The sequence below is a fragment of the Pelmatolapia mariae genome, linkage group LG22 (genome assembly GCF_036321145.2).
Source record: "Pelmatolapia mariae isolate MD_Pm_ZW linkage group LG22, Pm_UMD_F_2, whole genome shotgun sequence".
Taxonomy (NCBI): Eukaryota; Metazoa; Chordata; class Actinopteri; order Cichliformes; family Cichlidae; genus Pelmatolapia; species Pelmatolapia mariae.
The window spans coordinates 4,864,821-4,888,609 of NC_086245.2; the positions used below are offsets into that span (position 1 = coordinate 4,864,821).

The 23,789-nt window shown below is 39.0% G+C and overlaps 2 protein-coding genes across 2 annotated transcripts; both read left to right on the forward strand.

Moving 5' to 3' along the window:
* Positions 1 to 3,548: 3,548 nt before the first annotated feature.
* Positions 3,549 to 6,141, forward strand: LOC135932588 (fMet-Leu-Phe receptor-like). Its single transcript, XM_065470064.1, has 2 exons — positions 3,549 to 3,776; positions 5,266 to 6,141. The coding sequence occupies exons 1-2, from the start codon at positions 3,549 to 3,551 to the stop codon at positions 6,139 to 6,141; spliced, it is 1,104 nt and encodes a 367-aa protein (XP_065326136.1).
* Positions 6,142 to 18,140: 11,999 nt separating this feature from the next.
* On the forward strand, positions 18,141 to 20,577 carry LOC135933500 (formyl peptide receptor 2-like). The gene is made up of 2 exons (XM_065471576.1): positions 18,141 to 18,538; positions 19,765 to 20,577. Exons 1-2 carry the CDS (start codon positions 18,359 to 18,361, stop codon positions 20,575 to 20,577), a joined length of 993 nt encoding a protein of 330 aa, XP_065327648.1. The 5' UTR covers positions 18,141 to 18,358.
* The last annotated feature ends 3,212 nt before the right edge of the window (positions 20,578 to 23,789 follow it).

The following is a 23,789-nucleotide window of genomic DNA, read 5'->3' on the forward strand; positions in this document are numbered from 1 at the left end:
GAAGATAAAGCCAGACACATGACATGAAAAAAGAGGAAATGGAGGGTGTGTGAATGTGTCTGGGAGTGTGTATTCATATGTTTGAGAGCCATGACACAAACTATGTAACAGCCAAACTTGAAGTAACTACAGGACAGACAAACAAATACATCCTCACTTCTGCCTCTGACTACTAAGAGTGAAGCTGCTCACTTTAGCTCAATATTTTAGGTAAGACATTAGATTTGTTTTTTCTTGGTTAGATCTCTCAGATGATACTTAAATTCTTATTTTTTTAATTCGTGTTTTTGCATTTTTGTTTTTCCAGCCTGTTTAAAGTAACTATGTAATTTTAGGTTTTCCTGCTTAATAGAGAGCTTTGGTTGTGTATAGTTGATTGAAAATCTTTGGAAAAGAGCTTATGATGAATTAAATTGTTTACATGCAGTTTTTAAAAAAAAAAATCAAGAAATATTTAGAAACCACATCAGATCTCAATGGGAGAAAATCCAACTCAATATCTATACTGATATTGACTAGGTAATGTGTTAGGAATGAACACATTCATTCAAATGAATGCTACATTATTTGATGGAAATGAAAGTTATTAACCTAAAACAAACAGGATGTCTTTGTGAGAATTTAATTTGCCTTTCCAAAGGAAAGTTTTAGGAACCTTAATATGGATAAAGAAATGAAACTAGAATTTCTTCTAAAGCAGCTGACCTGTGGTCTTGTAGGCATCTAAAGTGTAAATAAACATGTGCATCAAAGCATGATCGGGCCAACTGTAATAACAACTTTTTACCAAACTAACAAATACTAAAACTCAGACAGTTTTCCATATATAACCTCCTAGGACCTGGCGTCCACATATGTGGACATCACATTTTGGGTTATTTAGACCAAAATACTCAATTTTGCTGTACAAGGGCCTGATATCCACTTACGAGGACATTATACTGCTACTGTTCTATCAAAATTTTAAACCAATATCCTCATATTGGCTCTTATTTTTCTTAAAAACAAAAATAAGGTTAAAAAAAATCTGGTAATTCTTTGTTTTTACATTCATTGGGCCCCAATGTGACCAAATATCAAAGAGAAATGAAAAATGCATGCCGTGGAAGAGTTCGGGTCTTAGGAGGATAATGATTTTCTTTGCAGTTAGTGTTCAAAATTTGTTCATCTCGCTCAAATCTTTCATGTTCAACTGTCAAAATACCCAAAACAGCACATTAAGTTATTAAGTTATAGCCTGATACATTTTTTGGCAACAGGCAAAAATATAGCGATAAAGAAAACCATATGTCACCATATGTCCTGACGCCTCAACAGAGTGAAAGTAGTTACCACTAACCTGTGGAGGAATTGAACAATCAATTTTTTTCCTAAAAGTAGGGAATAGCTTGTGTTACAAGTGTAAGTATAGGCTGGATTTGTCACAGTCTGGCCTAGGCAGACTGTATGTGTTTGCAAAAGAGGACTCAAATGCAGGCCAAAAACAGAAGGTGACGTGGATTAACAAAAAACAAGCCGTTCATTAAGGATAGCAAAAAAGGTACAAACAATGGGCATGGGTGAAAACTAAACAATAACCTAAACTGGGTGAACTAAAACATAAAAAAAACCTTAAACATGGTGAACTGACATGGATACCTGAAAACACGACGTGAAATAACAGACGACCTTAGTAGGAATGACTGAAAACACACGGACTAAATACACACAGGAGGCTAATGAGGGAAGTGGGAACACATGGGAAAACAGCTGACACACATGAACATAACCATGTCACAAGGGGAGAGTAAAACTAAAAACATTGAACATAGGAACACAGGACCCCTTCAAAATAAAACAGGAAACATAATGAGACGCAGACATGAGAACAGGAACTTGACAACATAATGAGACGCAGACATGAGAACAGGAACTTGACAACATAAGACACACAGACATGAAACACATGAAGGGCAAGGGAGACTTAACAGGGGTTGAAAACACAAGGGGAAACTAATAAGCAAATGAACTTAGATAACCTAAATAACTTAAACACACCATAAACATCAGAATAAACCAAAACTCCAAAACGCTAGGTCAAAAGACCCAGGATCGTGACAGGTTTCTATTATGTATCTGCACTGATTAATGAACAAGAACAAGATCAGGCCTCTTTACAGATCGGGGTGACAGTTTAATATGTTATTAACAGCTTTTAATCTAATATCTTCTGCATAGCAGAAATTAGATTATTGTTAAGTTATATAAACTAGTATATTTAAGGTGTTAGACCTTAGTGAGTTGTTGCCAGAGCAGAAGTCACATGTATTCAAAGATTAAGGTCTAAGGAAATAATCTCATCACAAATACCACTTACTACTTGTTTTTAAGCTTTTGACTCTGTAACATGAGCTTTATCAGATGATGAAATTTGCTTAATGTCACATAATTTTTTTTCTGACCTGACCCATTTTCATAACATACTTCCTGTTTCGATAAGTTTAACCACTTCACACACACTTTAAAATACAACAAAACCTTCAGCCAACAGTTGGTCAAGAATTACACCCCTATGCATACATATATGCATATATAATTTATACACACTTATATATACTATATTTTGTATGTTTGGATGAATATTTCTTACCACTGGAAAACCTGTTTATTACCCCCATAAGTGGTGCCACATTTGCACATTTGTATGGATAATGCATTTATGGGTTGAGCAGTAGAGCTGAGTGTGTCGGCTGCGCCCATGAAAAACTTGTCAAATCTTTTTTGACAAACAGCTTATTCTGTCATTGAGTCGTGTTTATTGGATTGGATTATTGAAGTCTAATGAAATAAAACATATTGGAAATGTAACAGCTTATTCATTTAAGAAACAGCAGCCTTAGTAGCATGTGGAAGAACCATACACAGCCAAAACAAGTCAAGTTGTTTGAAAATTGCCTTGTAACCATTTCACAGACTAATGGGCAGCAACAATTGCTTCTCTGAGATCACTGCTGTGTATGTCCTCCTAGGCTCTGTGTAAACAAACACCTGAATGTCCCACAACAGAAAACTGCCAAATCATTTGCTGTTATAGATATGATCACACTTCCTGACGCCCAGTCTAGTGCACTTACAACACTTCCCCTGCTACTTAGCCTCTTAATTTCTATGGAAGCAGTAAGACTAACACTCAGTCTCTGACTCACTGCTTCTGCATCTTGGTTTTTGTTAGATAAATAATGATGTCATTTTTTTTTGTTCATTTGAGCTGTGCACCTATTTGAAGACCCACTGGTTATTTTTATTGTAACTTGATATATAAAGCAGCATAATTTTAAAAAAAGAGTACATTCTTTACAATGGCTGTAAAAGTAATATATATCCCATTGTGAGCAGCGTGACAAAGACCTAAATAGATTAAAAGATAGCAGCCAATGTGAATCAAAGCAAATGCGTTAGCTGGCCAAAGAAAACTCATCTAGGGAGTCAGTGAGTATGATAATATACAGCACCGTGTGAGGTAATCTTATGATTTCCTATTCACTGTCTGGAAGATCAGGAGTTACATGATGAGTAATATTTTGTTCTTTTTCTGTTCTCTCTTTCACAGCCACACAATGTTTTCCAATGTCTCTCTGCCCAATCAGATGCTCAACTTTTCAAAGGAGAACCAGACAACTATGATGGGCATCAATGCCATAGCGGACTATGTCACCATTATCTTATATGCACTGACCGTTGTGCTCGGCATCACAGGGAACTCTATAGTGATCTGGGTGGCTGGATTCAAACTTAAGGTAGATATAAAGTATAACATGTATTTCAAATACCTTCTGAGGTTTCAAGGGTCTCTGTGAAATTCTCATATTTAGTTTGTACAATATTTTATAGGCAAGAGTTTTCGAGACAGGTTCAGTAAATATGTTTTTTTTTTTTAATGTTACATATCAGTGCATGAATGCAACCAGTATACTGATTAAAAAATACTCAATGGCAGATTTATCATTCACCTCTTAGTGAAATATTTCCTTTTTCGTGCCAAAAGGCAGAGGTGGCAAAAGAACATACATTCATCACTTAAGTAGAAGTACAAATATTTGAGTTTGTTTGAAAGTCTTAATACTTTATTAAAGATAAGAAGCAAAAATATAACATGTGCATAAATATTTACAGCCTTTGAGGTCAGGTGCATCCTGTTTCCACTGATCAGCTGTCAGATTTAAGTCCCAGACTGACAGTGCATGTCAGAGCACAAACCAAGACATGAAGTCCAGGGAATTATACCCGACCTGAAGTTTCCCAAAAGTATCTGAAGGAGTTTCAGACCATGAAACACAAAATGATCAGGTTCTCTGAAAAGAAAGATTGAACTCATTGGGCTGAATGCCAGGCCTCATGTCTGTAGTAAACCGGGCATGAAAGGTCATCTTCCAAGAGAACAAGACACTAAGCATACAGCCAAGATGACTAAGGAGTGGCTTCGGTACCACTCTGTAAATGTCCTTGAGTGATTTCTTGATAAATGAACCCACTAACCCTTGGCTTAAATAACTCCAAATAATCCTCTTTTTTCTTCTCTTTTGTTAATGAACCCCTTCTGTCATAGTTTCTAGTCATATCAGCATATAAGGAAATCCAGCTGTTAATAAACTTCTTATATCTATTGATTTGGTGTGATTAAAGCTTTTTGAAACTTATTTTTGACCAATTAAGACTTACTAAGTTATAGCACTGATTATGACTGCACAGGTTGAAGCACAGTGTGTTGGGTCACAATGTGCACAGTGTGGCTAAATTTAATAAGTACATTCTCACCTAGCAGCCTTTGGCCTTATCAGCCCAATGAGTGATCATTATCAGTCAATATCTGTCTCACCTCTTCCTCCTACTGAGAGCTGGTCACCCTTTCAGAGGTAGTAATGGATGGTGTGTTTGCAAGTTAAAATAGGAACACAAATCCCCACTTGGAGGCTGGGCAGAGGTTTATTTCAGTTAGCTGAATTGCTAAGTGAATTGCTAATTCACTTAGCAATTGCCTTGTGATGCAATTTGCCAACAGAGTCTTCTCATGTATTTTTTCACATAAACACTAGATGTCTACTGATACTACTGATAATAACAACCTACTGAGTTTGATACAAGATTAAGATGAAGGCCAAATAGTGATATTTTAAAATTGCTAATATCGCTGATAATATCACAATCTGGTGACTTGCTTCATATAAATACATTTTTTTTCTTCCATTCTTCTCTTTTCCATCTCGTTTTATTTTCTCCTCCTTAAAGCTGAGTGTCACCAATGTGTGGCTGGTGAATCTGGCGATAGCAGACCTGATCTTCTGCTTCACACGAGTCTCCTCCCTCATTCAGATGCTCTTCTTCGACCACTGGCCTTTTGGCCTCTTTCTCTGCAAGTTCAATGGCTTCTTCAAATACACCAACATGTTCTGCTCTGTCTTCCTGCTGGCTGTGATTAGTCTGGATCGAGTGCTCTGCATCTGGCAGCCTGTCCTCACAAAGCGGCGGCGCACCCTGTGGGCAGCGAGGGTGGTGGCAGTCTGCGTCTGGATCGCAGCGATCCTTTTCAGCATTCCCTACTTCATTCATCGCCAAATGTACTTGGACAACAACAACCTGACTAAATGTTCTGTGGACCCGAAAGAGAAGGCAGAGGGGTACAACAGCACCAAAGTAGCTCTCTACTCCATCCGCTTCCTGTGTGGCTTCATGTTTCCCTTCACAATCATTCTGATCTGCTACACCTTGGCTGGGGTGGGAATCCGACGCACCCGCCTGTCAGGAAAGTCCCGCCCTCTGCGTATACTAGCCTGTTTGGTGATTGCCTTTTTCCTGTGCTGGGCACCTTACCACTGCCTCTTACTGGTGAAGATGGTGGACAATGAAAATGCAGTGGTGAAAATCTGGTACCCTGTAGCAAAGGGTGTTGCTTACTTTAACAGCTGTGTGAACCCGCTATTGTACTTCTGCATGGGTCTAAAAGCGAGAGAGGGCTTCAGGCAGAGTGTAATGAGAGTTTATAAAAGAGCTCTGACAGATGATATGGATGGTCAGATGACTCAGTCCACTGATCGCTCTTTGGATCAAAGCTCTGGTTTGAAACACAACACTGTTTTAGTGGCAGGAAGAAGTGGGTGTAGCTAAAGTTGAAGTTTTCCCCCAATGATCCTAAAGCTAAAAAAAATGCATATCTTTATATAAACCATTAGTATAGCAGTGAAATGACAATAGCATTTTAAAGTAGTTAAAGTCGTTATTATAATGTAACTTGTAATCTGTAGCTTTTCATTGCAGGTTATGTGCAGCAAGAATTAGTAGGTATGACTGTGAAAATGTGTTTTCTTTCATTCTGTGCTCAGTGAAGAAAATATATATTTGGCACACTGGAGTGAAACACTGTTTTGTGCAGATAAATACAACAAAATAAAACCAGTACCATTACCAGAAAAAGAAGATTTATTTATAACACATGGGATAAGACCCAGGGACAAAGAGTTAACGCTAAAACCGATTAAAAAAAAAAAAATGTCAAAAACCAATAAAAACTCTGAAAACCATAAATTTCACACCCGAGCCTCAACTCTCACGGCCTGGTACCAAACGACTCATGGACCGATACCGGCCCGTGGCCCGGGAGTTGGGGGCCGCTGGATTACATATACAAGACTGTTCTGTACATAATGAAATGCAGCTTATAGCAGTGCAATCAATGCAATTTAAACTAGATTATTTGTATTATAACTATAATACAAATGTATTTTTAAATAAATGATTTTAAATTAATTTCCATTATTTTTGGTTTTCTGGTGCTCCATCTATTTGAATATTATTATTTTTTAAACCTTCACAGTCTTTCAAAGCAGACAGAACACACAGTCTGAGGCCAGGGCGAGCAGTGACACAGATCATCTACCCCTTATAGTGAGCAGATAACTTCCATTGAGATCTGTTTCAGCAATTATCCTCCCGGACACTCTGTAAGGCTGGACCCACCCAACATCAGAAAGACAGCTCTGTCTTCAGACCACAGCACATAGCAGGCTCTGGTTTATACCACCACACCATGATTACCTCTTCATCATGGCACCCGTGTATAACAAGGGCCAAAATGTGATGGACAGACAGCGAGGTCAGAGCATCTTCAAAATCACAGCTCTTGTGGGATGTTCTGGTCTGCAATGGTCAGTATCTATCAAACGTGGAAGAAACAGAAGGGACAGTAATGATAGGGTCATGGGTGGCCAAGGGTCATGTGCATGGGGAGCAAAGACTCCGCAATTTGTTGTGTACGGGGCAGTGCATAGCCACAGACCTGACAGGATGCCCATGGTGACCCATGCAACTGAAAGCACCAACAATGGGAATGAACATCAGAACTGGCACCAACACAGTATCATGCAGGTGGTCATAATGTTAAACCTGATTGGTCTATTTATTTATCTATTTATTTTAAAGAGTACATAAGTAGTATTCAAATGTTTAAAACGTTACACAGACAGGCCTTGGCAGATTCTTGGAACACTAAAGATCAGGACTCAACATTTCAGGAGACAAGACGAAGTATTTTCCAAAGTACTATGTACAGCACTTTGGTCAACCTGTATTGTGTTTAAATTTGCTTATAAATAAATTGATTGATTGATTGATTGATTGATTGATTGATTTTTATAAAATAGCTAGTAACAAGGAAAAAGTTGGGGGAAGGAAAATGAACCATTTATACTTTGAACCGGGTGAAGGAGGACAAACAAGAACAGCCAATGTAAATGCAAACTTTCAGATCAGACATGGGAACATTCTAAAATTGTTGCAAAAAGAACAATAGTAAATTCTAAGGAAAAAGACTATTCACTAGTGATGTGATGCACTGTGCCAAGGCTTTGGAGCATGTGTCAAGTAATCCAGGAAATCTTTTATCAAGTACATATCAAAGTTAGGTTCTTTAAGGGTGAGTGACATCAGTCGTAATGTGTGAAGCCTCGCTATTTCAGAATGTGGTTTGAGTGTTGATGTGATTCACGAATATTCATGAGCACCATGGATTACCCCCCAAAATTGCATGTTAGTGTTCATGTTGCAGTTTTCCCAGTGACATGAGGAGGTTGTTTTCATGGAGCCTGCTGAAAGGAGAAGCATTTCCCCCTGTGTGGCAACACTTTGAGCTATTACACGTAATATTCCTGTAAATAAGGAAATATGTTACTGTAGTTTTAGTCAAAGTCAACGGCAGTTTTATTGTCAAAGACCAGTCATACACAGGAAATTGAAATTTAAATACTCCCACAAACACAAACACGGCATGATTATTCTCATGATGACACTGTTGTAAGAAAGCCAAGAGGCTGTAAGAATTAGTTGAAATGACAATAAAGATTTTGACCAGCAGGGGGGTCTGTGTACACATGAAGCTTTTGGAAATGAACCTATTTTTAACCAGTTAGATGGAAAGCTTCAAGGCCATCACTACCATATCTATACTTACCAAACATACTTGAGCTTTGATCTGTCATATCTAGGCCAAAAATCATCAGACACACTGACTACTAAAAAACCCCAACATGGTAATTTGTATGCCTGTGTGTGTGAGTGTGTGTTTGTGACAGTAGCAGTACATTTTAAAATAAAAACAAAACACAGATTTAATTAAGTAATTAGTTAAATGTGTCAACTAATTAAAACTGGAAATAGAAATAACTTCTAAAATGTTTTAAATGAAATGAATTGACATTTAAATAATGATGGATATATTTAATTATTAATTAATTACAATTTTATTTAATTAACAACACATTTAATTAATAATTTAATTAACTCACTTTGGCACTCGGGACACTTCATACATGCTCACCATGGCATGGAGGTTACAAATTTAATGTTGTTTGCCATTTCCTCAGATATCTCTGACATTCCAAACATGCATCCATGAGTCACATGGTGATGGAGATGGAGGAAGAAACTGTACAGGGTGGGCCATTTATATGGATACACTGTAATAACATGGGAATGGTTGGTGATATTAAAGTCCTGTTTGTGGCACATTAGTATATGTGAGGGGGCAAACTCCTCAAGATGGGTGGTGACCATGGTGGCCATTTAGAATTGGGCCATCTTGGATACAACTTTTTTTTTTCAAAAGGAAGAGGGCCATGTGACACATCAAACTTATTGGTAATGTCACAAGAAAAACAATGGTGTGCTTGGTTTCAACGTAACTTTATTCTTTCATGAGTTATTTACAAGTTTCTGACCACTTATAAAATGTGTTCAATGCGCTGCCCATTGTGCTGGATTGTCAATGCAACCCTCTTCTCTCACTCTTCACACACTGATAGCAACACCGCAGGAGAAATGCCAGCACAGGCATCCAGTATCCATAGTTTCAGGTGCTGCACATCTCGTATCTTCACACCATAGACAATTGCCTTCAGATGACCCCAAAGATAAAAGTCTAAGGGGGTCAGCTCGGGAGACCTTGGGGGCCATTCAACTGGCCCACGACGACCAATCCACTTTCCAGGAAACTGTTCATCTAGGAATGCTCGGACCTGGCACCCATAATGTGGTGGTGCACCATCTTGCTGGAAAAACTCAGGGAATGTGCCAGCTTCCGTGCATAAAGAGAGAAACACATCATCATGTAGCAATTTCAAATATCCAGTGGCCTTTAGGTTTCCATTGATGAAGCATGGACCCACTATCGTTGTAGCCCATATACCACACCAAACCATCACTTTTGTTGTTCCAACAGTCTTGGAGGGATCCATCCAGTGTGGGTTAGTGTCAGACCAATAGCGGTGGTTTTGTTTGTTAACTTCACCATAAAAGTTTGCCTCATCACTGAACAAAAGTACCCATTTGTTTTGCCCATTCTGCAAATTCTGTGCGCTGATCTGGGTCATCCTCATTGAGATGCTGCAGTAGCTGGAGTTTGTAAGGGTGCCATTTGTGAGTAGCTAATATCCGCAGAAGGGATGTTTGACTAATGCCACTCTCCAGTGACATGCACCGAGTGCTACGCTGTGGGCTCTTGCTGAATGAAGCTAGGACAGCCACTGATGTTTCTTCATTAGTGACAGTTTTCTTGCGTCCACATTTTGGCAAATCCAACACTGAACCAGTTTCACGAAACTTAGCAAGCAGTTTGCTAACTGTAGCATGGCAGATGGGTGGTCTCGTAGGGTGTCTTGCATTGAAATCTGCTGCAATGACCCGGTTACTGCGTTCACCGGATATCAACACAATTTCGATTCGCTCCTCACGTGTTAACCTCTTCGACATGTCATGGCTGTGCACAAAGAGAAACTTGTAAATAACTCATGAAAGAATAAAGTTACGTTGAAACCAAGCACACCATTGTTTTTCTTGTGACATTACCAATACGTTTGATGTGTCACATGGCCCTCTTCCTATTGAAAAAAAAAAAGTTGTATCCAAGATGGCCGACTTCTAAATGGCCACCATGGTCACCACCCATCTTGAGGAGTTTGCCCCCTCACATATACTAATGTGCCACAAACAGGACTTTAATATCACCAACCATTCCCATTTTATTATGGTGTATCCATATAAATGGCCCACCCTGTATTAACAGCTTCGGAGAGGAAGACTTTTTTTTGGCCTTTTTCCTTCAAAGTAAATATTTAAATCTTTATTAGTGATGTCTGTATGGACATAGATGTAAACTTTATTTTGAATGGTTGGACATACAACCACAAGGTGGTGGGGTTTTCTTCTTTTTACTGTGTGTGGCTAAAGAAACTGTACCGTCCCTGCACTCCCACGTTTATTTGCAATTTGACTCCAGTAGCCTTATGTCTGTAAACAGCAGAAAAAACCTTTGTTCTCAGCCATTGGGGATCTTTTCTTTTGAAGTGCTACTGTATTTCTTTCTACTGGTAAGACTTCAGTTTTCAATTTATGACATAACACCTCCCTGAACACTAACTAACTTCTAACTTCTTTAGATTTGTGAAGGTTTCTACCACCACAGTTCATTTTGATGTTGTCTCTCATGAAGTAATGATCTTTTAATTTTCATTATAGACTCTTTTTTTCATAATTAGCAAAAGAATGGTTAGACAATTATTTACTCCTTTAAAATATCACAGCCAGAGCTTTTTTTATCTCGAAGTCACTTCCAAGTATGTGTGTGTGGTGCTTAAAATCATATCATGTTATATGTTATATTATATGGGGAGTAACACGAAGAATGTTATCATTTTCATATTGAGCCAAGGTGTGTACATCTTAAAATTAATAATAGTAATAAAACAAAAAAACTAATCTCAATACCTTGCCATGTATGGTTAATTACATTTTTATGTAAGTAAGTGTTTGAAAAATAATCCTGAATTGATTTCTACATCAACAGGAACAAATGGATTAGGATCAGACCTGTAACATTTCTGGTCAACAGCCTGACATTATTAGCACTTTTCAAGTGTTAGACATGTATAATGAATATCATCTGCATAGCAGCAATTTGATTACTCTGTTGAAATGTAGACTAGTACCATGCATCCGGGAAGTATTGATGGCACTTCATTTGTTCTACATGTTGTCATGTTTCAGCCTTATTCCAAAATAGATTGAATTAAAAAAAAAATGCACCTCAAAATTCTACACACAATACCGTCTAATGACTAAGTAAAAACTGTTTGCTCAAATTCTCGTGAACTTGTTAAAACTATAACATAACAAGGTGTAGTAGGTGTAAGTAGACTGCGGAGTCCTGGCCTGACAAATTAGCTCTTCTGTGTTCTGCCATCTGCTTCGCCACAGGTTGTTTGGTTTCCTCGATATATAAACGACCATCCTCCTGGCACTTAACAGCGTACACTATATTATTCTGTTTGTGTCGGGGGACCTGATCCTTGGGGTGGACCAATTTTTTCCAAAAATTGTGTCTGCGTGGCTTTTAAACCCCAAAACACGCTGTGCCAAAAAATGGTCCACCCCAAGGATTAATGATCAAGGAACTGACCTCACAGCCCATTGTTCATATAGTGGGCTGGTTATTGTGCAAATGTACTGTTTATAAGGTTAGGGAAACCTGCAGTCAGCTGAGACTGAAGAAGTCACTTGGATGAGTGACAAAACGTTTCTCCCACTGTAAACGCTACGTCCAGATGAACAGAATCAACCTTTTTGGACCTAAATTACTAAACAATAGATATTTTAGATATGAGAATTGATTCATAAAAAATCTGGCATTGGAGAAGTCGATATTTCACTATCAGTCCGCACACCACTAATGCTTAGCAGAGTAGTCATTTGGATCCACACTGCACTGGTGCAGAGAGAAGTCAGCTTCTAAAAGATTAGAAGGGATTTCTTAGTTGTAGCTTTCTGTGCTAGAACTTACCCCCACATAGATAATGAGCAAATGTGATGGCTTATTAGCATATATGTGCATATTTATATGATATTTTTGACATTTCCAGACAAGAAAATAAATATGTAAATATAAATAAGTCCGCACCCCTTTAATCACACTTGGGATCTTGTTCTAATGTATGGCATAGAAACTGAACAATTAACAATAAAATAAAAACCCTTCAATGACATATTCCACTATAACAGGGGTCGGCAACCCTAGGCACGCGTGCCACAGTTGGCATGCGAAGGGTTAACTGATGGCACGACCATAGCTGGACTGACCATCGGGCATACCGGGCATTTGCTCAGTGGGTCGATGGTGATTTTTCATTTTTATGGGCCGATTTTCTTTTCTTTTTTTTTTAAACAGTATAAACAATGAAAGGTGGTGGATTGGCCAGATGCTGCCGGTGTGTAAAAATAACTCAGTTGTTTGGTTGTGGCTATGGCGGAGCTTCCACAGATTCAGTAACATTAGCAAGTGGTGGAGGCTGGCAGGTGGATGAGGGAAAGGGGAGGCAGGAGGAGGAGAGACCCGAGGCGGGGCCGGTCCGAGTGTCAGGTGAACTGAACTTCAGGTAAGAAGTTATGACCTGCAGTCTATCTGGGTCAGATATAAACCAAGTTTAGGTGGAGTTTATTTTCAGTGTGCTGACTTTTTACAATCAGATACAATAACTCGTACTAGTGGTGTGCGGATCGATATTGAAATATCGATTCTTCCGATACCAGTAATTTATGTTCGAGAATCAATTCTCATATTAAAATATCGATATTTTAGTACTTTGGGGTAAATTTGTAGTTTTTCATTAACAGGAACACAGTGGAAAGAAACTATCATTCGGATCGTCTAAATTGGAAGGAACTACTTCCATAGTCATATGCGAAATACGGCTGTATAAATGTGTCGCAGCCCCTGGCGTGCGCACTCACAACAATGGCTGAGCGTAAATGGCGTCATGTGTGGACGTATTTTACCTTCACAAACAGCCAAGACGTGGTTTGTGATACATGTGGCAAGACAGTGAGGTGTTGTGGCAACACCACTGACCTCGTCAAACACCTCAGAGTAAATCATATCACAGAATATGATGAGCTTATGTTGAGGCAAACTGAAGAGGAGGAGAGGGACAGGTGCTGCTAGGGCGAGACAGGCGTCTCTTGCGGAGTCCTTTAATGCTGCAGCCAGGCAACATGCTCAAATAGCGCACAACTTCAGGTTTTTTATTTCTATATGATAATTGTGCATCATTAAGCAATAAGAACAAGTAGTCTGATGTCCTGTAATCATTATGAAGCTATATTATTATATTATTATTACAACTACATAATGCAAATATATATTGTATTATGAAATACAATGAAATGTTAAGTTTTTGTACAGAGTATAGGTATCGGATCAGTATCGTCGATACCACCCTGAATTTTACTTGGTATCGGATTGGAAAGGAAATCAGTGGTATCGCACATCACTAACTCGTACTGTGTACTAGCTAGCATGACGGAGTTTCTATACAGTTGGGTGGGTGCTATGATGTTACTGATAGTGAACTTTATTTTATTCATAAGGTTAGTTTGTAGAGTTGCCAATTGTCCCGTATTAAGAGAAAATAATACGTGTTTGATATTAAGGAACACAGTTTGCCCCAGACTTCAGCTAGAATGAAAAAGACACAAAGCTAGAGTTTTCCTGCGTCTTTATGCTGTCAGCTGCCTCTTCTTCTCTCATTCTCTCCCCCTCCCTCTCCTGATGCTACTTCAATCATGAAACTGATCAATGATCAGCTGATCGGCTTCTCTCTTGTTTATCGCCCACTTTGCGCCAGAAAGAGGAAACCAGCGGATGTCGCGCTAAACAACAGCAACACGTTTAAGCTTGATCAGCTGTTGTTAGAATTTATTTAATATTAATTTCTAGTATCAGCTGATGTTTGCTGGAGCCACAGCTGTAAAGCTGCCGGTCATGATATCGGTTTGGATATGTGGTGAGAGGAAAACATGAAGATGAAACCAGGAGATGTCCTTACTGAATCATCAGAGCTGAACAGGTGATGGAGAAACAGGTTTTACCTTTTAGGTGACATGAATGAGTTGAATGGAAGTTATGAACTGTTTCTGAGAGACAAATAACACCAGGATCCTTTTCTATGTAGCTGACAGCTGGTAACTGTGCAGGGGCGGGTCTAGCAAAGTTTTGCCAGGGGGCCAGGTAGGGCATTAACAGGGAAAGGGGGGCACAAAGATATACTTTTCTTTCTTATTCTCATTTAAAATGTCTCGCTTTTAATAAATAATTATCTGAATCTTACAACCAAAGTTTTTCTGACGTAAAACGTATAGAAATCATACATATATCAACAAGACTGTACATCACTGTCACAGCAGCGTTTGTTTTCATTCAAAGGCTTTATGGCTTTAATACCTGGTGGGCTGGTCTCTAGTCAAAATGCCCGGGCCGATTTTTTTGTCCCAGTCCAGCCCTGGGCACAACACACAGTGAATTAATCTGAGAGGGTGCAATAAAAAAAAAAAAAAAAAAAAAAAAAAAAAAAAAAAAAAATGGCCGCACCAGCGGTGCACATCGCAAATTAGCTCGCATAGACACATTAGTTGTGCCGCTTCTTAATGATGGTATCTTAGCTAACAACCCCAACTATCAGATTCAACTTGTAATTGGCTAAAAATAACTTAGCCTACTGGTGAGAGGGACGTTGTTAGCTTTCCACATTCCAACACTTCAAAAGCTTCAGGGGCTTTCTGCTCAGCACAGCATCAGCACCACGGAAATACACGGCTACATCTGTAGACTCAAGACAGAATTCACAATGCGTTTTTGGGACTTTCAGGTGTATGGACCAATGTTCTCTGACAAGAAAGCTTTAATGAGCAGCTAGATTTGTCTCGCATTAACTGGCTGAGTTAATGCAACATCGAAGCAGCTGGAATCCACAGCTGTGCGTGTTCATGGAGCTTGCATTTTCACCTGCTGGACATCACTACCTGACAAGTTTAACTGTCGTCAGAGCATTGCAGAGGCCTTATTGACAGTATTTGTGTCACGTGTTGCCGGGGCAAGCCGTGTAGAATTTAACAAAGGACCCAAGATGCGGATATGCAGTGAAGTGAGAGGGTTTTATTGACACAGAACCCGAGTGATAACAAACAAAAGGTGAGTGAGGCGAAAAACAGAACTAGAAATAAACTACACTGGGACAACAACAAACCTGAACACGAGAGAAAGCAACTTGCAGGGAGAATTCACAGGATGACGGCGGGAGAGTCACGGACAAGAAAACACCAAATAATACAGACGAACCAGCAACAGGCAGGAGAACACACAGGGCTTAAATACACACAGCAGTAATCAGGGGATGGGAGACAGGAGGGAAGCACACCTGGGTGAAATCACAACTGACGAGGCAGGGGAAACGTAAACTGAACACACTCACATAAGACAAGGACCTTCAGAATAAAACAGGAAACTAACAGACACAGAGAACCAGACAAGACACTGAACTAACAGAGACTCACAAGCAGACACAGTGACACCATGGACAGACAGAGGGAACACAGAGAAGTGGGAGCAGGCAGGCACAAAACAAAACCCTAACGAATGGCAAACCGAACCCAAAGACATAACAGAATAAACAAGAACACAGAATAATATAAAGAAACACAAAACACAATTTGGCTCTACATATCTGTGTGAGCAGATTTTCTCTCACATGAAGAGTGTCCTCGGGTAGCCGTCTGAATGCTGGACACTCGGGGACCTGTGTCTCTGAGTGGGAGACCAGAGATCACATTAACATGTGTATTAACAAATATGCCATATTGGCTCAGTTTATTTTTCTTATCATTGTTGTGAGGAGACCATAAATAGCATTTGCATTTTCTGTTGTACAGTTCATTTGCTGTTATGGAGTTCTTGTTATGGATAAAAAGTGTCTTTTTTTTGTTTCAAAATAGCTGACAACTATTCACTGATAGCTGCCAACAACTGCAAACAAATATAATTCTGTAAAGTGCTTCTATGTAGTGTGTAACTGTTAATATAGAGCGTTATTAAATTTATTGCTAATGCAATCATATGGCAGATTGACTTCTGAGGAAATTTTAGATGGCACTCGTCATCAGAAAGGTTGCCGACCCCTGTACTATAATATAGCACAGGTACCTAAGCTTACCCACAAAGACCACTTATTAATAATGTTGAATCATGACATCACTGGATAGTGTGTCTTCTCTAAAAAAGGACAGTCTCAGATAAACAGATAAGCTGGAAAGGAAATGATGTGTCACTAATTTAGAAGAACGTCATTTAACCTGGAACAAGACTATTTAAAAAAGCCCTCTCTAACAGGATGTATTACTCATCATCAATTAAAGAAAATAAGAACAACCTTAGGTTTCTTTTCAATGCTGTAGCCAGGCTGACACAGAGTCAGAGCTCTGCTGAGCCATCAGAGCTCAACTGTAACTACTAATAACTTCATGATTTCCATCACAAAAAACTCACTGGAGAAAAAAAATAGTTGTAAAAAAACTAATTGAGGGGTCTTTGATGATAATACTGGCTTTCTGCTGAAGTCTGCCAGTAAAAATGTCTCTGAGGTGGGTTGGTGAAATGCCAGTTGCCTGCTCTGCTGCCCTACCACCCACTACAGTTTCCTTTTGTCCTCCACAGTACAGCAGTTGAACCAGAGAGTGCACCAGTAGGCTAGAAGGCTCTCAATGGTGGAGCCGTAGAAGTTAATTAGCAGTTTCTGGGGTAATTGGGCTTGGCGCAGCTTCCTGAGGGAGTACATCCTTTATTGTGCTTTTCCTACCTTGTGAGAAATGTTTGTGGACCAGGTAAGGCTGGTCGAGATGTGGAGGCCGAGGAACTTAAAGCTTTCTACGCTTTCTACTTCCTCTCCATCAATGTAGAAGGTGGAGTGCTCCCATTGCTTTGTTCTCCTGAAGTCATTTATCATCTCCTTGGTCTTGGCGGTGTTCAGATGCAGGTTGTTGTCGTCACACCATTGCTTCAGATGCTGAACCTCCTCTCTGTAGGCTGAATCATTCATGTTGTCGATCAGTCCTATGATGGTGGTGTTGTAAGCAAACATTATAATAGTGTTACTAGTGCGGATTACACAACAGTCATGGGTGAAAAGTGAGTATAAAAAGGGCTGAGGACACACCCCTGTGGGACGTTCAGAAAGAGGGTGGAAGAAGTGTGCTCTCCCATCCTGACGTTCTGGGTCTGTTGCTCAGGAAGTCCAATATCCAGGTGCACAGTGAGCTGCTAAGTCCTAAGTTGTTTACTGCCAAATGACAACAACTGCCAACAAGGGAATTTATATGTAAGGTGATGAACCTACAATAATACAGAGAAAACCAAAAAATCTGATGGAACAGTGGAAAGAAAAAACTCCCTTTTAACAGGAAGAAACCTACAGCAGCACCAGGCTCATGGACGGGAGTCAGTCCTGACAAACTGGGATTGAGGGAAGGATTGTAGGACAAAAGAAATATTATGAGAGAGACAGAGATGGAAAATAACAAATAATTGAATGCAAAGTGGTGCATAAACACACTGACTGAACAAAAAATGGGTGAAGAAGAAACATTTCACATTTATCCATGTTTTATGGTGAACAGTGTGAGGAGGACCCAAATGCACAACATAAAGGCAGCTGATGTGAGGCAAAAATCCTTTATTCTGACTTACAACATAAATTCATAACAACTTCTGATTGTACAAATTGTATTTGGGATTCCCTAAAATTATCTCTGTAAAAAGAATCTTCTGCTTTGTTTACCTGCAGTTTTCCCCTTCTTTTAGGTTTTAGACAATTTCATTTTAAAATAGTGTTAGGGAGTATGATAACGTAGAGCAACATGTGATATAATCTTACATTTTCTTACTCACAGTCTGTTAGGTTAGGAGTTACACGATAGCGTAAAATTCTTCTGTTCTCTCTTTCCCAGACAAAAAATGTTTCCCAATGCCTCTCTGCTCACCCTGGGACTCAAGCCTTCTGAGGAGGCCCAGGCAACTGCGGTGGATATTGATGCCATGATGAAAAAATTCAGCATCATCCTCTACACACTGACCGTTGTACTCGGCATCACGGGGAACTCTGTGGTGATCTGGGTGGCTGGATTTAAACTTAAGGTAGATATGCTGCATAATCAGTTTCAAATACCTTCTGAGTCTGAAATGTTTCTGTACCATGTTTTATAACGCCCTAAAAGGCAGCTTCCTTGAACAGGAAATATACTTTCACAATATCTACCCAGGAAAGCCACAATCGGTTAAAAAAAAAAATCTAAAATCAATGGCTACATAACTTGTAAGGCTTGAATGTTTATCAAATGTCACTGAGCTTAAAATAAAAAAAATAATTTCTAAACTTTTCAGCAGACAAGGAAATCAAACTCTTGACAGACTTCTTGGATGGTATAGTAAGATTTGACAATAGCTTTGGGAAAGAGTAAATTAATTAGTTACAAGATTGATGAATGAAAACTGATAGAATGTTATCAGCCAATTGAAATCTGTGTTAAATATATGATATTATACTACCTCCAGACTTATTCATGTACTTCTGATTACCTCACAAGTATAGTTAGCAGATTAATTAGCAGATAACAAGACTGCCTATAGGGATAAAGTGCACAACTGACTTCATCTAACACTAAATATCAAGAAGACAAAAAAACTTATCATAGATTTCAGACATCATCAGAGGAAGCCCCAGCCACTAAAAGTAGCAGGAGAGGAAGTGATGGGAGTTTACAGCTTTAGGTTTCTAAATGTATCTGGGTCAGTGATCATCTTAAATAGACTGTTAACTGAGTGGCACTAGTAAAAAAAGATTCAACTGAGACTTTACTTTCTCGGATCACTAAGAAAAGTGTGCCTTTTTCCAAAACTAAGTCTTTTAAGCACTCTTCATTAGCAAACATTCGATTATACTGGACAAGAGCTTGATATGGAAACTATACAACAGCAGACAAAACAGCCTTCAAAGAGAAAAACAAAAAAACTGCAAAAAAAAAAAAGAAAGAAATCATTGGATTACTTTACAGCAGGGCCTGCAGCAAGATTACCTATCACATTCATCATCTGTTCTCCGTATTGCCACCTGGAAGTCATTATAGGACTTTAAAGACCTGCAAATCCTTATTTAAAAAAATTATTTTTTTATTCAACGGCCATAACTGAACTTAATTTTCTCTTTATAGTAGCATTTCAATATTGCTCAATCACAATTCGTATTTTGTATATATTTGACAATGTAACAGGTTTGCTAGCTTACAATGAAATTTGCCACCTAATTAATGTCTTTCACTTTCTTCCTCTTTTTTTCCATCTTGTTTTATTTTCGTCCTCCTTAGGTGACAGTCACCAGAGTGTGGCTGGTGAATCTGGCGATAGCAGACCTGATCTTCTGCTTCACACGGGTTTTCTCCCTCATTCAGATGCTCTTCTTTGACCACTGGCCTTTTGGCCTCTTCATCTGCAAGTTCTATGGCTTCTTCAAATATGCCAACAAGTTCTGCTCTGTCTTCCTGCTGGCTGTGATCAGTCTGGATCGAGTGCTCTGCATCTGGCAGCCCGTCCTCACAAAGCGGCGACGCACCCTGTGGGCGGCGAGGGTGGTGGCAGTCTGCATCTGGATCGTGGCGATCCTTTTCAGCATTCCCTATGTCACTAATTGTCAAATGTACATGGACAACAAAAACTTGAGTTGGTGTTCTGTGGACCCAATAGAGAATCCAGAGGGGTACAACAGCACCAAAGTAGCTCTCTACTCCATCCGCTTCCTGTGCGGCTTCATATTACCCTTCATAGTGATTCTCGTCTGTTACATCCTGGCTGGAGTAGGCATCCGACGCACCCGCCTGTCAGGGAAGTCCCGCCCCTTGCGTATCATAGCATGTTTGGTCATTGCCTTTTTCCTGTGCTGGGCGCCATACCACTGCCTCTTACTGGTGAAGCTGGTGGACAATGAAAATGCAGTGGTGAAAATCTGGTACCCTGTAGTAAAGGGTGTTGCCTACTTTAACAGCTGTATGAACCCACTGTTGTATTTTTGCATAGGACTAAAAATGAATGAGGGGTTTAAACAGAGTGTGACAAGAGTTTATAGAAGAGCTTTGGCAGATGAAATGGAAGTCCAGACTACTCAGTTCACTGATCGCTCTTAGGATTTAAGCTGTAAGTTGGAACACATTAATGTTGTGGGGGCAAAAAAGAGAGAGTGGGTGTTGGAGTTTCTGCCAGTGATCCTGATGCTCAGAAAATACATTATTTGATAGTATTTATTCAAGCTCAACAAAACAGGCATGTGAGGTTCCACCTAACCTTCCTTATCTGTGCTTTTAGTTAGCCAAGGGTGACATTAATAAATTCTGACATCCCTACAGTAAATCAAGATGTATTTCATCATGATATATATGGTACATAGTATGTGCAGTCTTCACTACTCAAACATTAAAGGAAAACTTTAATCATAGCTAGCATCGGGTCAGTTTAGGGATATTGATCTGTTCAGTTAAGTAGCAGAAGTGATTGTTAATCAGTTTCAGCTGCTTTGGTGAAAATAAAATTAACAGCAGGTGCACTACAGTGGCATTAATTAGACAACTTCCAAAACAGGAATGATTTTGCAGGTGGGGGCCACTGACACTTTTCACTTCTTAATCTTTTTCTCACAGTTTTTTACTAGTTTTGCACTTGGCTAGTGTCTGTGTCACTAATGGTAGCACCAGGGGTTGATACCAGAATTGATGGGTCCACCAACTGGCTCCCTGTCCTTTTCATGGATGAAAGCAGGTTTACCCTGAGCAGATACAACAGACATGAAAGGTTTGGAGAAGCTATGGAGAACATTCAGTATGATTGGTTTGGTGGTGGGTCAATGATGGTTTGGGGAGGCATATCCATAGAGGAATGCACAGCACTCTACAGGGTAGGCAGGAACACCCTGACTGTCATTAGGTATCGGGCTGAAATCCATGGACCCTTTGTCAGACCCTACACAGATGCAGTAGGTCCTGGATTCCTCCCAGTGAACAAGGCCCCTCATGTTGCGAGAGTATCCAGGGAGTTCCTGAAGAATATAGGAATTGATACCGTTGAGATGTTTTGAAACTGTTCCTTTAAATGTTTTGAAGAGCATATGTCATGATACTCTTGGCCAAACTACCCATGGACTGACATATCAAATTTAACTGGACAGGTTAATGTCAAAAAGTAACAAAATCATAAACATGGTTTAGAAATCCAGATAACTGAGAAAAATGACTCAGTGGTCACAGTTGGCTATGTCAGCTTCTGCCTGTCATTTGGCACGCCCCTAAATGTAAGTGTCAGTGTAGTTTAGATGAGTGAGTTATAGGGAAACCAATCCACTTTTTACAGTTATTATGATCATTAAAAATGTCTTAAGTAAACAAAATGTTTTTTATATACCAGGCTGTAAATATGTTTCATTAAAAGCAAACAAGCTAATGATCAGCAGCCTGACAGGAAATAGTAGGTTTTACTCTGTTAAGGAGGGTTTTTTTTTCTTTCTATAGCTTTATATTTATATCAGTAGGACGATAAGATCTGAGATCTAATTCTGCCAACCACTAGATGTTTTAAATTTAATTATAATCAAACGGAAGGCTGTCATAAAACTTGCTGTTGCAACCTTTCGATCCAATAAATAACAACATACTGTGAACATATATACATTATTTTCCATGGTGTCATCTAGACACAATTTTCATATAGAAATTAACTCTTTATAATAATTTTCATCAGGAAACTGCTGTAGTTGTTTGCATCAAATAATTATGAAAATGTCTTTGCCTACAACTTAATTACTGGATATTAAATATGTACTGAATGAATAAATAAACAAAGATGGTGAGTTTGTATATACTTTGTGGATATTTGCACCAGTTCCTCCTTTGGGTGGCGCTCTCACTTGGTGTTGGCTCTCTCTGCAGTATAGTATCCTGTTACAACCAATGACTGCAGAAAACATGGACCACCTGACAGCTCCCCAAAAATGAAGCCAAAACGTCTCTGACGCCCCCTGGTGTCTGGCTGCAGTATAGGTCATAAACCCTGTCTCCTCCATGTTAGCACATTTTTTTTCTTTTTAAATTAACTTTATTTGTCAACAATAATATAAAAATGTGAGACCATATTAGTTATCCATGCATATAAATATATACGGTTGAGCATTACAACAACAGAAAAAGAGAGATTTAAAAAAGCAAGAGGAATAACAAAAGAAAGAAAGGAAAAAAAAGTCTTAGGAATTCATTAGTTGGCTAAATCTTAACCTCCATGGCCTCAAATTCTTTTAGAGTATAATTTCTTTTAACTGGGTTGGGACAGATTTCGTTTATCAAAATATTTCTGATCGCCTTGTTTGTAAACCTGCTGTCACAAGTCAAAGTCTCCGGCTATGCAGAGCTGTCTCAATCTAGGAGAAATTTTTAGAGTGTACAATGTCTTCTTTAATCATTGATCTCAAAGTGACTGGGATGGCTTTTGTTAGTGTTTTATAACTCTTAGCAGTGCATCTTACGTCAAACTTCTCACAGAACATCTGTTTTAATAAGACCCCATTCTCATCCATAAAATCAGCTACAGCCCAAATCCCTTTGGATCTTCAGTCATCCATGTACACTGATTTTTTACGAATACACCTATTTTTCCATACAGGGGTATTCCGAGGCGTAAAGTTATGTTTATAAATTAACTTTCAACAGAGAAGGACCTGCTGTTGGAAAGCTGAGTTTTTAACAGGTAACGAACTGCAATCAAAGTCACAACTTAAAATTCTGTTCCAGCCATTTTACCAAACATCACATTGGGATTAACATTTCAAAAGGAATGTTTGTTCTTAAGGATCTTAACCATTTCAATTTTAACACACCATTCATAACAGCTCCGCGTGGCTTGGAAAAAATTATAAGTATTTAACTGAAGTTTATTTGTATTTGTGTTAGTTCTTTTTTTCTTTAACTTGTAGTTCTAAATTGGAAGATTATTGTGATCTTGAAATATAGAAATAAAATTATATTTTACTATCTTTTGTCGCTCAAAATAAACGTCACACTCGTGGAAGCCGGTATACCCACCAAAACGTGTGCATTTATTGAGACTTTTGGGGGGTGGTGCAAGACGGCAAGTTGAGCAGTCACACGAATTAGGAGCTCGATAAATTTGTTCCAGAATTTAGATTGTGTTCTTAATTGTTTCCACTCGAGAATAGTGAAATGAATGCCCCAAGTATAGTTAAACCTGCTAAACTCAAAGTCGACCTCAAAAAACAAGAAACCAACATCGCCATGTGGTGAAAGAAAGACTGCAAACAGGGAATGGAATATGACTACGCAGCAATGGACGTAGCAGT